The sequence below is a fragment of the Numenius arquata genome, chromosome 11 (assembly GCF_964106895.1).
Source record: "Numenius arquata chromosome 11, bNumArq3.hap1.1, whole genome shotgun sequence".
Lineage (NCBI taxonomy): Eukaryota > Metazoa > Chordata > Aves > Charadriiformes > Scolopacidae > Numenius > Numenius arquata.
The window spans coordinates 19170878-19186596 of record NC_133586.1 but is presented as its reverse complement, the minus strand read 5'-3'; the positions used below and the strand labels follow the sequence as shown (position 1 = coordinate 19186596).

Sequence of the window (15719 nt, the reverse complement as noted above, 5' to 3'; positions counted from 1 at the left end):
ACACAAAGTTCGGCACTGTTGAGTTTATTGACTTCAACTAGGAAGCATGAGATTTCGGGGGATAATCTGATACCAGGCAGTTGACACAGGGGATACTCTGCCAGAATTATTGAAACTACCAGCTACTGAAGAAATGAATGCCGCTTGTGTTTGCGCCTCAGTACCAGGTCCTCCTTCTGCCCAGTGCTGACTAAAGCAGTGTGAGTTTGGTCAAGCATCCCCCCGGCCACTGTGATGAAAGTCGGGGTGTCGCCTCTTGGGCTGAAGGACACCCGTGCGGCTGTACCCAGCGCTGGTGCACTTAGCAACATTCACTCAAGGATCTCTGCATCGCTCTCCGCTGAACGATGCGGAGTGCCCCAGGACAGAGCTCCCACAGCAAAGGAAGGGCAGCTCATGAGCCAGATGCAGTCTGTGCATCTGTCTACCTCCGAAATGATCTATCAGACTTCATTGCACGTCCTGCAAAGCAGCAATTTGTAACAGACTTGTAACTCACATGAACAAACAGTTTCTGCATTTGGCATCATAACCTTTGTGCCACAGAAATGTGTTGTTCCATTAACGTGAACAACCACAATACATTTAATGTATATACTGTGAATATGGAAAAGCAGGTTTCAGGAATCATGACAGTTATGGGCAGATAACTCTCCCTGTTAATCATGACGCAGTTACATAAGGACAAAGCTTTTACAGTATAAGACAAAAAAAAATAATATATTCCAAAACCAGAGATTAAAAATAATGTAAGAAAGAAATGTAGTGATGGCACATGCCATACTCCCGGGGTGAATATCTTACCAGTTTGGACTGATTAAAAGCAAAAATGTACTCATGAGCTATACATTTATGTTGAAGAGGTTTCTAAATTTTGCATTCATCCCTTTATTAGGAATTAAGTAATAAAGATGCAGAAAATCAAAGGAAATGGGACAGATGAAACAAGAATCCGGCCTTCAATTTTTCTGTTGTAAAACTTTTCTTACTTTGCGGCTTCTGATACAGAAAAGTTTCAACAAATGATAAAATGTTCAAATTATTTTCTGAATAGTTGGGGAAACAACACTAGACTATTTGCACACGAACAACTTTGAGGCATTTTGCTTTTAATTTGCATACAATTCCTTAAAGTGAATTCCACATGAAGAAGGGTGAGATACAACAGAGCTCGTTTACCATTTCACAAGTTAACAGAACAAAGTAACATCTGTCCTTCTTATTAACTAGCTTTCATCCCTTACTCCAACTTGTCACTTCCTGCTGCAAGTCTCCACGCCAAACAAGTGCATGGACAAGTTCCAAACTCCACAGACGTTCACATGTGGACTTCAGTGGTACTGGAAATTCTAACAGCAAGAAAAAATTGAAATAGAAAGACTTTAGATGAGCTTATATTCTCTTAGTGTTTCCCAAATGAACACCCAAAATCCAGAGTAAAAAAATACTTCAGTTGTCCAGCTCAGCTACTCATCTGAGTGTGATTCCTCTACGGAGCACATAGCTAAGGAGAAAAAAAGAACAATGCTTTCTGTCAAATAAGAGGGGGCATTAAATCAGAAATAGAGAGATCTCAAAATAATTGTGCTAAAATGGACTTCCTAAACAAATTTATCTGCAACACAATTTGAGCATGGTCCTTCCTTCTACATACTGATAAAAGTTTTCTAGCTAGACAATTTCCATACATAGTTGCGTTTGACCAGGCTCTTGGCTTCTTTCAAACTGGCAAATACCATCCTGATCAACATATATTACAATAGTATTATACCTACAATAAAATACTGGCATGGTGCTAAGGACAGCATCATCTTTCTTGGTGCTTTAATAAGAGCAAAAATAGGTTAAACACAGGTTGAAAGGGAAGCAGTAAAAAAAACCTGTCTTGCAGATCTTTCTGAAAAAGAGATGGGACTGCAAGGCTACCCATCTAAAAAAAGAGAAAGAGCCATAACCTGCGAAGAAGCTTGGACCTACCAACAGCAGCAGAAAATCCCTATCACTACAGCTGTCTTTGTTTAGGTCTTACAGCAATAAACACCAACTTAGCCTTCTGCCTAAAAATTTACAGGAAGTCTTTTTTTTTTTTTTTTATGTGTGTGTAGGAATTCTTAACATCGAGATTGTGTGACACTGCTCACAGGGATTTGAGTGGAAAAAAATCAAATCAAGTGTGCTGAAGTGGAAAATTACAGAACTCGGAATTGCATGTCTCTGATAGTAAGGGTTTGCATATGCACACAAGCCTACACATCACAGCACATCTGTTGATGCCAGTGATTCCATTTGGGATTTACCAATTTTTTCCTCTCATGATCGTGGATTCTCCAGCAACTCTACAGAGTCTGAAATACATCAGTACCAGAGAAGAGACTCTAACAATAAAAATCTTCGTACAATTTAATATTTACTCTCTAGTAATTTTTTGCTATATATTTAACACTAGTGTGACAAAATTCATGATAATTATATCTCATGCAGGTAACTTAAATGAGGAGTTAGCACTATCTAAACTGGTTAACCTACCACTACGGGGGTTAGTTTTGAGTCTACAAGACAAGTTATTTCTGCAACAATGACAACTAAGTGGGTATGCACAGAACATAACAGGCTCAGCTGAACGTACTTGGCAGGTATCTAAATGACAGCACAGCCTCCAGAAGGACTGGAGAGGCAACATCCTCTGACCTAAATAGACTTGACATTACTGTTTAGGAGGGCTCAAGTGGAGTTGTTGTTAGGAGAGATGGTGTTCCTGTACTTAGTCAAATAGTTTAGCTTTTGCTACTTAAAGTTGCTGTGATTCGCGTTCTTTCTTTGACAGGGTAAAATGTGTTACTCACTCTACCCATATTGCCATTGTTTAGGTCACAAGAGATATTGACAGCATACCATACCTTTCTGCAGCTGGAGACAAAGATTGCTGATAGATTGCTGCTATTCCTTCTCTGCAATTCCTTGGTGAGTACATTTTCATCAATACCAACTATGAAAACAAACTCCCTAGAGTCCAGATTTTTCAAAAATATATTACAGGAAAAGTCTACTTGTAAATTGCTTATTCTTTTCTCCTACAATACCCACAGGTTTCAAAACAAAATAATTATAAATGAAATTATTACAAGAATAACAAGAATTGTGATAATCTGTCGTCGTACTGGGCATTTCCCTTTTTTTAACTGACATACATTCTAACAGAAATCCCACAGTACGAACCAGATAACTTCAATTAAAACAAAAAAAGCAAACTATTCAGTCCAATGTTAGAGCATGTGTATGTGTGTATAATACTGTAAAAGTAGTCACACATTAGAGGTATATAATTGAAACAGCATTTTCCTTCATGAACCTGCTATTACTGAGGCAGTGACGAAGTTTCCATTTCTTTGTTTTCTGAGCTCTTTAAAGAATGGCTATTGCCACATTTTGTAAACCTAAATACCGGACAAGCAGAAGCTTGTTGGTATCAGGTAAGGACTAATACTACTAGTGCAAACAGGTGCAGAGACAATTCCTCCAGTTTTGGGGTGAACCAGCTGTATAACACTGAAAGAGGAGAGGCATCTTCAAACCCAACTCATGCGTGTTTCTCCACTCAGACATACTTCCTTCTCTGTCTTGGTCTTCTTTTTACAAGGGTAGGTGGGGGAGAACCACCAGCTCATGTGATATTTATCATACAAAAGATTTCTTGACTGTTTTCCTATTAATATTATGAATGTTTTATAACAAGTCAAGGAACGATAAATACCTCAAGCAACAGGAAAGTGACAATAATACTGACTTAGTATCTTTAGTAAAAAGTGAAACATTCTCTCCTGAGATATAAGTCAAGGAAGGAACAGGAATGATGAACCTAACACTGTACCATTATTTGATCACCGTGCACCTCAGCTGACTGGATGAGAAAGAACAATTGTTTATTGCCCTCTGCTCATCCAAAGCTATGACAGGCAGTTTATTTAGGTAAGTGCTTGGCATACCAGAATGTTGTCAGAGCAGTTCTCACTGTACTGTCCCCCTTTAGCTTATTTCTTTACAAGAAAAGAAAAAAAAAAAAGAAAAAAAAAAGAAAAAAAAAAAGAAAATCTCAGCAGGTTAACCCTCATCTTCTCTCAGCTCTGTGGGTAGAAATTTGTACTGCTGTTGGCGGATCTGAGCCAGTTTTTTCCTTGCCTCTTCCAGCTCTCTTTCCTTCTTCAGCATTTCTTCTTGGGCTGCAATGATCTAGGAAACAGAAGCACAAATTATGACATCAAGGAATACTGTCTGTAAACCAAGATTTCTCTTTCTATAACACCAGTCACAGCTAGGCCTCGAGCACTCTCCAGAGAAACAGCAAATTTCAATTACTTTAGCAGGAATTGCTCAAATTTTTCCAGGTTCCAGGACTATGCCATCAAGAACAGTATCGTATTCCCACTTGTTTCTTAAAGAAGACTATAAAAAGGCAAAAAGAATCTACCAGCATAGTTTTACCATGCATCCATGATGGATTTTATAGTGCTGTGCTCCCCCAGCATTATTGGGGTGAGGATACAGCACATGTAAAATAAGCACCGTGTCTTAGCGTAATGTTTGAGTGACAGTAAAATTGAACACTCATCATTGCAAGTATCCACAGCATTTTCCTGCCTCTCAGAATACTAAAGGAAAAGTGACAGTACTACAGATGTGCAGAAATGAAAAATTTCAATATCTTTTAAGTAGTGTCCATAGTACATGGTGTTCCTCATTCAGAACAGTGAATCCAGAAGTTGGTACAGCCTCAAAGTCTTGGAATCTATTTTTAAATATTGTTATTGTTTCCCCTTATTTATTATGTCACAGTAACAAAATATCATCAGTTCTTATCTCTCGCTCTATTTCCTTGATTATATGCATACAAAACTAGTGGTCTATTAAGATTTGGAAGTATTTAAAGAAAAGAACCATTAACTTCATCAGAACAAAAATAAAAGATATTGGACAATGGTAACTGCTATTATGGTAAATGCTCAGTGAAGAACTCGGACATCTTACAGCAGAGAACTTTGCTGTTATGTCAGTGGATATCTATCAGTGAGGCTTCAAGTAATTTATCATAGATTTGTCCAACCTGCAATGCAGCAGAAGGACATTGTTATACCGTGCTACATTTCTGTGATAGTTTTTCCTCTGCTTTACTTCTCGGGTGATTCTACCAACCTGAGCAATGCCACCCACAAACTTTGTTTTGACCACAACGTCGTCATCTTCTGCTTTCCCAAATGCTGCTTTTTGGGCTGCTCTGACAAGATTGTCTGATGCTCGCTTGACAGCATTTCCTGCAGCCTTTGAAAAAGACAAGAGAAATTTAGTAATAACAAAAATGCATAACTAACATGGATTCATCTAAGCATCAAAACTAAAACATCTTTGCTTGACTACACAGGAAAGATATGTTTTGTTTTGTTTTTCCCAGTAAAAAACAAATTAGTCTTTTACAATCAATGGAACAGAAAGGAACACAAATTCATTATTTAAGCAGCTGGAAGTTGGGGAAGTCACAAATGAGATTGTTTTCCCTACAGGTTGAAATAAAACAGTGGATGAAATAACAAATTATGTTATGCATAGCACTCACCAGATTTATTTTTTTTTTTTGAGGAAGAACAGAAAATGAAAGCTAGTGTATAAAGAAACGTTTTAAAGCAATGAAGTTTTAAAATTAATGGACTTCCATCAGGGCAAATTAGCCACTTAAAAGTTTAAATATGAGATAACCGTGGTTGTTTCTTTCCTTAAAAATTCTCAGATTTCTGAAAATAAACAGACAAATATTTGTAGTACATCTTCTGTTGTCTAAACTGAGTAGTGTCAGCAATTGTGCATCAAAAATAAAAAGGTAACTAAGCTACGTGCATTCTGATGTTGACAAAGCTGTCCTTGCTATACTATAATACATATTGGCATTAGAGATTCCACACTGAGTGCTCAGTAATGACTGTGTCCACGGGCACTGGTTTAATAGATACAGAGGAGGATACCAGAGGAGTGGCCTTGGAATCTCTTACTCCTCCCATGGAGATGAGTGGAAGAAGAGTCCTTCTCACAAACAAAATGCAAACCTCTCTTCCACTACAGCTAAAAGATGGAGCTGGCACCTTTTTTGAAGGACTGAGGTCTTGAAGACCACTGGCCAGGAAATACCTTGTGCAGACGGGTGATGGCAGTACAGGGCTCAGCATCTTAAGATCTGGCACTGAATTTGCTCTCGTGTCCTAAGAGCTGGTAAAAGTGTGAAAAGCTGGCACTGGGAGAAGAATGGTCCATATTTTAATGGGTTCTGCACATCGAAGTGTAAAGGAGATCTTTAATATACCCCTGGCAGAGTGTTCTATCTCAGAACATAGTGCAGAACAGTATCACGCGTGCCTACCCTGTTCTTACTTGCTTCTCCAAGTATTTCCTAGTGGCCACTGCTAGAGTCGGTTAGCGAACTTCTGGTCTGAGCCAGTAAGGCTGTTCTCGTGTTAAACCCTAACCCCTAGTATCTAGCAGCAAATCAGTCAACACCACCAATAAACAATATAAATGCTCTCACAACGTGCAGAAAAAGGGTAGGCACTTGCAGTGTTGTGACAGGCAGTGAGAGAGAGCAAGAGCAGAGTTCTCTGTCCTGTGGTTCCCGATGTCTCCAGGTGTCATGTTTGCTAAGAACACTCATTCCCACACAGGCCACTGGCCAAGACAGCCTACTCACACATTCTGGAGACACACTGGGCACTAGGAGGGGAAGCCACATGGACCAGCTCCGAACCTGCCCCTTACTTCCCCCCAGTTCTATTCCATATTTCCAACTTCATCTCCCTTTCAATTTAACTTTCTTCCCACCTGAAATGACCCAAGGACAAATTATTTGAAATTTGCTCTGCTCAGTCTGGACCTCATCCAAAGAGAATGGAAACATTTCCTTTTGTTTCATTAAGTCTTGGAACAGACTGTAAGAGTGCATTCCAAGTTAGCATTCATGGGAAATGCAGTTCAAATGTCTTCTCCCAAAGCTTGCAATTGTTTGTGGGATAGGAAAGACAAAACTAATACACTCAAACTCTTGAACCCAACCTATTGATTAAGGCTATGTGAAAACATTTGTGCTGGGGGCAAAGCCAGCTGAAAAGCCTCAGTAGTTTTGGCAAATCCACCAGTAAAAATATTTGGTAGACATCAACTCACTGGTTTTGCTATGATAAAGGACATTATTTCCAACTGCAAACCGCTTTTCCCTTCATTATTCATTTTGTGACAGATATGAAGCTTGGCAAAGTGGCAAAGTTCAATTTCAGTCTGCACTTGGGCTCATTTCCTTTTCACATTCCCTTCCAACTTTTCACATTCGATGTCTATTTAATAATATTTGCCTACAGTGACTGAGTACCCTGAATTTCCTGGCAGAGCTGAGAAAATGGTCTCTAGTACTTGATTTTGTTCCTGTTCCTATTATTCTGCATTTAAAATTCCCTCAGACCCATCTTGGCATTTGGATATTAAAGCACAGGTTGCAATTCCAGTCAGAACTATCTTCCAGTTAGTGATACCTTCCCCACAGACCCTCGGCAAAGCCAATCTATGAATTCACTATAAAGCACTAAACCCATCTCATTCCTACAGACAGCGTTAACACGCCACTGTTTTCTGTAGAAACAAACAGATTTTTCACACACATTTCTTTTTTCCTCCCAAATATTTAACCCATTTTTCTACTTTGAAAAAATGATGACATCAATTCCTCTTGCTCAGACAGATACTTAGTCACGTTTATTTCTGTTGTACTTGATCCTGCCTATCCGTACATGAACTGTTGTATTCAGAGTCCATTAGTAGCATCTGTGCAAGCAAGAGAAAAAGGGGAAATTTCACTACCACCCAAGATAGTCCATGTTGATGGTATGAAAAAAAGGAGCTGAAATAGTTCTTACGTTCCAGGCTGAGCCTGCAGGACAGGATGCCAGAGAAGGCTGTAGCCATTTTTAAAATGAACATCCTTAAACAAAACTTCTGGAGACAGTAGGTTTTACCTGTCATAACATTCAGTAATAGTTCAGAGAAGCACAACATGAAACGGATGTGTAATGAAAAAGGTAACCAGTTTCACATAAAAAAATTAAGTCAGACTTAAGTTTTTTTCAAACTTAAAAATTAAGTTGAGATGTTGCATCAGCTTCTGTTCTTGTTTTTGTCTGACAATGATTCTCCATTTTAGAAATGTTCTATCTACAATTGCTGTCTCTTGACTCCTAGAAACAAAGGAAATCTGACCACAACCCAGGCTGGCACTTCTTACAGACGTCAGGAGGATACTCATGTGCACCCAAGTTAAGTGTGGTTATCTGTCTGCAGGTTCACTGGGAGTCTAACTGAATACAAAATAATTGCAGAGAAACCACCTATACTCAGTTGCTATAAAAATGCCCGTAGTGAACATTCTCAGCTCATGTATTCCTGTGGCTGATCATAAACATGAATCTATCAATATCGCATCTAAACCAGGGCTTGGCATGGGTCAGTCAACATTGGCATCCCTCAACATCTCTTAAAATGAAGAATAAAACAAGCAGTGCAGTGAGCTGTAGCTACTGCTGAATAATGACAAATGCACAATCACTTCATCCTTGATGAATGAAAGTGCCCCAGAATCCCACAAGGAAGAAAAACTGAACAGAACTCTAAAAATTCATGAACTATTCCTAAAATTTGGAGTTTGTTCACGCAGTGCTAAAACAGTGTTTACACAGCACTACTATGGGTTTTCAGTAATTAAGAACACAAGTACCTGCAGCCTCCTCATGGCTTCAGAGTCATGATCGGCCTTCACTTTGCAAGCCACAAGCAACTGTGCTGTAGAAGCTGCCACTTGTTTGGCAGATGAGATGAGCTTCTCCTCACTAGCATGGCCTTGTACTGAGGCATTAGCTGCTTCACAGAGATTGCTGGTTGCAGCTGCCACCATTCGGGCCTAGGGGACAGTAAAAAAAGTCACTATGTATTCTCACAGGATATTATTTCTTCAGAGAAGCTGCTAGTTTTCCTTAATAGAAGTAGTTACTCACAGCAGAAATAAGTCCCTGAGACCACTGTCCATCATCAGCTGCATTTGCAGGGATTGCTCCAACCTGAAAAAACAGTTCAGAGATGGCTTACAATGAAACAGAAGATAGATCAGATCCAACTTCCCAGCCTTCATCGATACCACAGAAGTGGAAACAGTTGCCTAACATCAAATTAATTATTTTATAACAATTCCACAGGGAAAAGCAGTTTCACTTAAAACTTCTTTAGCAAACTCTTCAACTACAATATTGCACCAATTTGCCCTGTAAGATACTTTCACAGCCTTTACTCAGCAAAGTTGGAAATTTATTTGGGACAAGAACATGCCTGGTTCGCACACATCCATGCAGTTGGGTAAAAATTTCCCACTGCCTCTGTACTGAATAAAAGGTCAGTGAGGAATCTAAGCCAACAGTCAGTACCATTTACTGTTCAGTACTGAAGGGATGGATGTGGAGGCAGATCAAACCTGTCCATCCCTCCCACATGCCAGCCACGCTTTTCTGGGAGGTGTCCATACCACATGCCTCAGAAGGTTTCTTAACCAAGCAAAACATTTCCCCCAGTATCAATAACAAAATCTTCCCACCGGGCAGGCTGGAGCCATTCACTATGGGCAAGAATTTGGACAGTCATTTAAGAAGCCAGCTTTCTGTACTTCTGGCTGACCTGGAGATACAGGCTACTGCAGCAGTCAGAGGATACCACATAGTCACTACTAGCTAAGCATTAGCAATTAGTAAAGAAAGAGTAGAAGGAAAATGCGTTAGGGCTTCATTATTTCAGAAGTATTATAATGGCTTTATTTATTTATGAGAAGTATCATAATGAGAGGATGTGCAACAAAAGATTCTGAAGTTTGATGTTTCATTAAATTCTAATTGGGATTAATTTCTTTTTCCCTTAAAGACCAGAGTCTTATTTGCAGATCCTCCAAGCAGGCAAGAAAACTATCAGTAAAGGCCATGTGCTGCAAAAATTCCTGATCTTTCACCAGGTTACTATATTAGAGTGATGGATAAAGCAAAATGGCTAAATTCAGTAAAGGAGGCTGAACAGATCTGCTAATACGGCACTATATTTGACAGGTGTCCTTAGAACAGCAAACTTCAGCTTTCCTCACACAGACAGATTAAAGCAGTTTTAGCAATTATCTGAACTTGGATGGAATAGGATGGAAGTGCTGTCAGCCTCAATCTGAAAGACACAAATAGAAATGTATCTGAGGGACCAAAAAAGTCAAAACTGCCTGAGGGACATTCAGAGCTGGTACCAGGATAGAAACACAATCTGTATTATTCTGTATAACTTTACGGTGGCGGTAGTGGTGAGGAAAGCATAGCAAGCTGTATGTCACAGTGAAACTAATAAGAACAGGTCTTACCACATAAAAACAGACTGCACAATAATCTAAGTGAAGCAGGTAAGTCAAAGTTCTCATTTTTGGACTGTCTCCACAGCCAGATTTCAATGGGCATTAATACTATCTTGTTTTATGTATTATTGGTAAGTTCCAGAGCTATAGCTTATGGTGGGTCTTTTCAAACAGTTACATCACTATTGTTCTAAAACAAGTGCTCTGTGCTCCTGCTGGAACTAAAAGCAGAAGCTCCCCAGGAACCCCAGCTGAAGTAGACACCACATCGCTTTTGTGACAGGATCCATGACACAGTCTGCTCAGAATAAAGAGTTAGATGAAATTGGAAACCATAACTATGTAACATTATGGTCCTGTAACAAATTGTTCTCACAGGCAACATATCTGATGTTCAGATTTTAAAGTTTCACAGTATATTAATTGGGAAAAAACACAGTGATGGATATGAAATTAATTACAAAGACCTCAATGCTGACCAGACGAAAAGGATGACACATGTTATAAGCACTCTTCCCGTTGGTCCCAAGGATAATAACAAGCACGTCCACTTGAATGTACTGAATTTGGATGCAGGCCTGTATCCCCAATGAATCAGACAACAAAACATTGAGGGCACAATTAGTGCAACCCTTTGCTATTCTGGTCCAGAGTGGTACTGTATGTATACTGTGACATTTGGTTTTGGATACCCAAGCTGTCTTGTGGGACTATACATTAATAGGTTGAATCAGAGATCTTCACGAAACGAAAAAAACCCCCACAAACACAAAAACTCCCCACAGCTGAAACATCTGAAGAGCCAAAACACTTGATTACACTTGTGAGGTTTAAATAAACATAACTGTGGCGTTTTTAACAGAACCAGGCCTGGGTCATGCAGTGTGATAAGCAATGAGAAGATTTACATTTTCATTAGGCATTCCCAACCTCCTTTCCTACTGTTTTAAAAGAGAATAGGTAAGATTCAATTTTGATGCTTCTCCCCCCGTCACTGTTGCTACTTGTCCTGTTTACCCACCTTTCCCTGCGCCACCAGCTCTCTCTGGGCTGCTGAAGCTGACTTCACAAGAGCACTGGTAGCAGCTGCAATGGATTTAGCTGCTTCCAGGATCTGTTCTTCGAAATCCAGAGTCTCATCTGCTTGCTATAACCAAGAAAGAACAACGTCACATATTATTCACCTGAAAGCAGTTGTATTTTCAAGATTGAGGATATATACAAAGTGAGACAAGAAGATTTTGGAACACATCAGTAAGTTCAGTAAGACCTACAACATCATTTTCTGCAAAGGAGTTTCGTATGGACTAAAGCTGGGAGTCAACATAAATTGAATAATTGAATTTAACTGAATTTAACTATTGAATTGATTTTAATTTTAACTATTTAATTGAATAATTGAATTTAACTATTAAGTTGCCTTTGTGGCTGCTCACGCGTGAAATTGAGTATCACACAAGATACTTAAAGAATTGCCTTCAACTTCCTAATATGTTACTTCCACTAGGGCTACTCAAAGCTACATTTAGAAAAGTGCAGGTCTGAAAAGAAATTCTTGTTTTTCCTTATCAAGATTCTTTTTGTAGTGCTATGGTACTGCTGCCAAGATTGTTAAACCAGGTAGAGCATTTTCTAAATATTTAAAGCATTAAAAAAGAACAGTGATAAATGCATATTGTCTCATTCACCTGTACTAAGAAACGTAACACAGATACCAAGCAAGAGCAAAGATTTAACAGCTTTTGGTAAGAGCTGTCATTTCACAGGGAACAGCATTGTGAAGAGGTCCACTCTCCAGCTTGGAGATAGGAAGCTCCAAAGGTCTGTCTGGAACATTTCAGTCATCCAAACGTGTCTTTCAATAAGCATGTGCAAATAGAGAGATGAGCTGTTCTTAAGGAATTTTCTTGCTATTTAAAATGCAAATCTATTGTTCCATAAAACAACAGCTTCCCTGACTTTCTAATCATTTAAACAAATATTGAAAACATTTATCCATTTAAGCACAATTACTAGCTTCTGAACAGTTAACAAAATAGAGATAAATGGTTATTGTTATTTCAAACAGAACCAGGTCTGGGCCATGTCTTCTCATTGGTTTTATACAAAATAAACCAACAGAATGCATTTTGTTTGTGATCGAATCACAAGCCTACCAGAATCCAATGCGGTCTGACCAGCAGGGTTAGTGGATACAATACCAGAAGAGACCACCTTGTCAGAGATGAGGCTTTTGAAATACAAATTTCTTCCAACTTATGCAACCACAGCATTCCTGTGTCAAATAACTACCTTTAGGAACAGCAGCTAAGTGGGCTTTGAGTTAAAAAACCAGGCACTTCATTTGCAAGTCTAAGCTCACCCATCTTAGAATCTAAGTCAGGTTTAGTTCTCCTGTTATTGCAATCTGATGAAATAATAGTCATTTATAAAATAAAAGATAATTATGAGTAATTACAAATAAATATAAAGTGGCACATAAAGCAGTGCCCAGTCCTACAACACTTCACATAACTGCCACGTAACTAAAAGTCCAGGAGTTGAAACTGTAGCATCCATAGACACAAGAAAAACTTAATGATCTGAAAATAAAAACTGATGTGTAGATGAAGCTATTTGGCACTTCAAAGTTTTTCATATCCTTTAGGAAAAGCCACCTAATTCCAGAAAAAGCATTTGTCTTGCCTTGCTATTAGTCTAATCCCATCAATTGAAGCCTGTATCTTTGTAATAAGAGTATAAGAAATTGCTTTGTAAAGCGATCAAGCTATGTTTCACATGGATTTTTGGCAACGCTTGCAATGTAACATCATGACCATTATTACATCTAAGTGGTAATTGCATTGGTCCTGAACTTATGCAACAGGCCTCGTCTTATTTATAAAACCCTTACTTCAATCACGACACCATAAAACCAAAGTGACTAAATGGAATTCAGTATAGTCACTATCAGATTCCTTTTCATTGTTAAAATAGATGCATTGTTGGCTTTGATAGAAGTTGACTGAAGACTTTTAACTGAAATATCAACTGAAGTACCACTGGATGACAGTCAATTTAACAGGCCGTTACCGCACTTGTACTTTTAACAGACTGTTACTACACTTTTACTTTTGTGCAGGGCTCCTTGTTATTTAGAGTTCTTAAATTTTCATTTCCAACATAACAAAATACGTTATGTGCGTTATTCTTCATATGTCAGCGTTGTCAGGAATTCAACCTAAGCAAGTAAGCATTTCAGTATCTGCTTATTTATTACAAAGGAGGTGTCATTCTTTCATAAAGCTTAATAAAATGCCCACGGCCATACTCTGGTCTATTACACAGCCGTGTAAGTGCCCAGATGTTACTCAATTCGCGAAAAAACAGCCAACAAAAAGAGGCTGAAGTAGTTGTTTGAACTCACTTCAGCACAGTGAGTGGACTAAATATTGCACATAAGTGCTAAGCAAAAATGACTACTTGCAAAGGGAATGCAGAGAAATCAAACCTTGCATTACTGAGAATGCTGCTGTACAATGGCTGGATTGACTTTCACTGCGGAGCAGCAGGTAAAGCTCAGCAGGACAACAGATGACTAAACCTAAACCTTAGTATCCCTCAAACCAGGACATCATCAGACAACAGATGTTTCCCCCCCCTGCTGTGTACTAAATTAATTTATTTTCAATTCTATTGAAATCTGGGTGGTGGGGAGAAGAAACCACACTGCAAGTTTCTCAAACTTCCAAATCCTACAATTCCTGTAATCTCACAACTTTTTATTTCTGGGAAAAAAGAAAAAAGTTTCCTATTGACAGATGATCCCTTCTGTGGAGAATTGATTTTTGAAACAGCCTTACACAGCACTCAAACTGCGGAACTTTTGTTGAGTTTTCATCTTTTCTAGCAAATCCTCGCTTTCCAGTCCTTCCCTGCAGTTTTCCCTTCAGCATTCTCAGCTGTGACATCTAAGGGCTGGATACTCATGTTTGAAACAGTGAAGTGGGTACAACACTCAGTCAGTGCCAAGGGTATGTCTACCTGCCTGTACTCTCCAACGAGCGTTCCTTGGCAACAGGGACATGTAGCAGTCCAAGACCGAACACAGCAAAATGCCCTACAAGAGAAGTAATTCTTCTACCCATTCCCATTATTAAAGAGTGTGTCATAAGTTCACACTCACCAACAGCACCCTGACAACAGTCTTCAAGAACAAAGTTAGGAACAATGACGTGATACATGGCAAAAAATTTCACCTTGTAAGATTTCAGTTACTTGAGAGGGCTACTTGGGTTTCTTTAGAGAACCAGGTCTATGAGCCAAGTGATTACCTTCTCCTTCAAGTAGCCCCCATGAAGACCAGCTTCTCTTTTTCCACAAGCCACTAATAAGCTGTTATTGACTATGTATGGATATAAATGGATTGGAAAATGAAGCCCCCAGAACAGGCAAACCAAAATTATTAGGGTAGCTACAAAATCTGTATCATGAAATATCCTGAAAATGTTGGTTGTGCCATTAAAAAAATATATAATTTGAGATGGTTTTGTACTGTTTTTTAACCAGTTTTCTATAGAATCTCCATTATTAGGGGTAGCACAAATAAAGTCAGGATTAATAGGAGAACAAATGAGCCCCCAATCTCATGGCTAAACAGTAGGGAAAAAATACAAAAGACAAACCATTTTATTTTGAAGCAGCTCATCTTCTATTTCATAAAGAGAAAACCAATATGGCTAAGTTACTGCACTAAGCCATGGAAAACACAATAATCATTCCAGTGAAAGTCAGTTCTTGGCACAGCTGCTGCTCACTGTCATAAAAGGCCCTACACAACTTAAAAGTCCCTCCAAGAACAACTCTCCTGATAAAGGAGCCCTTCATGTATATATTTTAAATCAGATTAGATCAGGAGTCTGCAGGAAGTCTTCTAAACCTGCTTGTGAGTGAATGTACTCCTTCATATTGCCTTCTACTATGTTAAAACCCCCGGAGACAGGGCAGGACACTGTAGGAATATGTTTGATATATAGTTGGATTAAATAACAACCTAATATATCAAACATATCACACAGAGTCCTGCAGAAAAAGGCATCCAGGTTTGATTCATCTTGGGGAAAAAAAAAAGGACAAACTGCTGAAAGCTAACAGCAGGGAACTCTTTTTGACTACTAAAGACGCTTGTGTTTGAAGGCACAAGGCTGCATGTAGAGCGCACCAACAGAACAGGGTAGGTACAGCAACGCTCTCTGCTGCTGCACCTCATCTACTGCACCTTTTTCCTCAGAAG

General features: G+C 38.9%; 1 protein-coding gene across 1 annotated transcript in view; it reads right to left on the bottom strand.

The window, feature by feature from the left end:
• Positions 1–947: 947 nt before the first annotated feature.
• TLN2 (talin 2) overlaps positions 948–15719 on the bottom strand; it is a 190969-nt gene continuing 176197 nt past the window's right edge. Inside the window, exons 55-59 of the mRNA XM_074155555.1 lie at positions 11469–11594; positions 9072–9134; positions 8795–8977; positions 5188–5313; positions 948–4227 (exon numbers count right to left, since the gene is read on the bottom strand). Coding sequence (XP_074011656.1) covers positions 4099–4227; positions 5188–5313; positions 8795–8977; positions 9072–9134; positions 11469–11594 — 627 coding nt within the window. The 3' untranslated portion in view covers positions 948–4098. The remainder of the gene's footprint in view (positions 4228–5187; positions 5314–8794; positions 8978–9071; positions 9135–11468; positions 11595–15719) is intronic.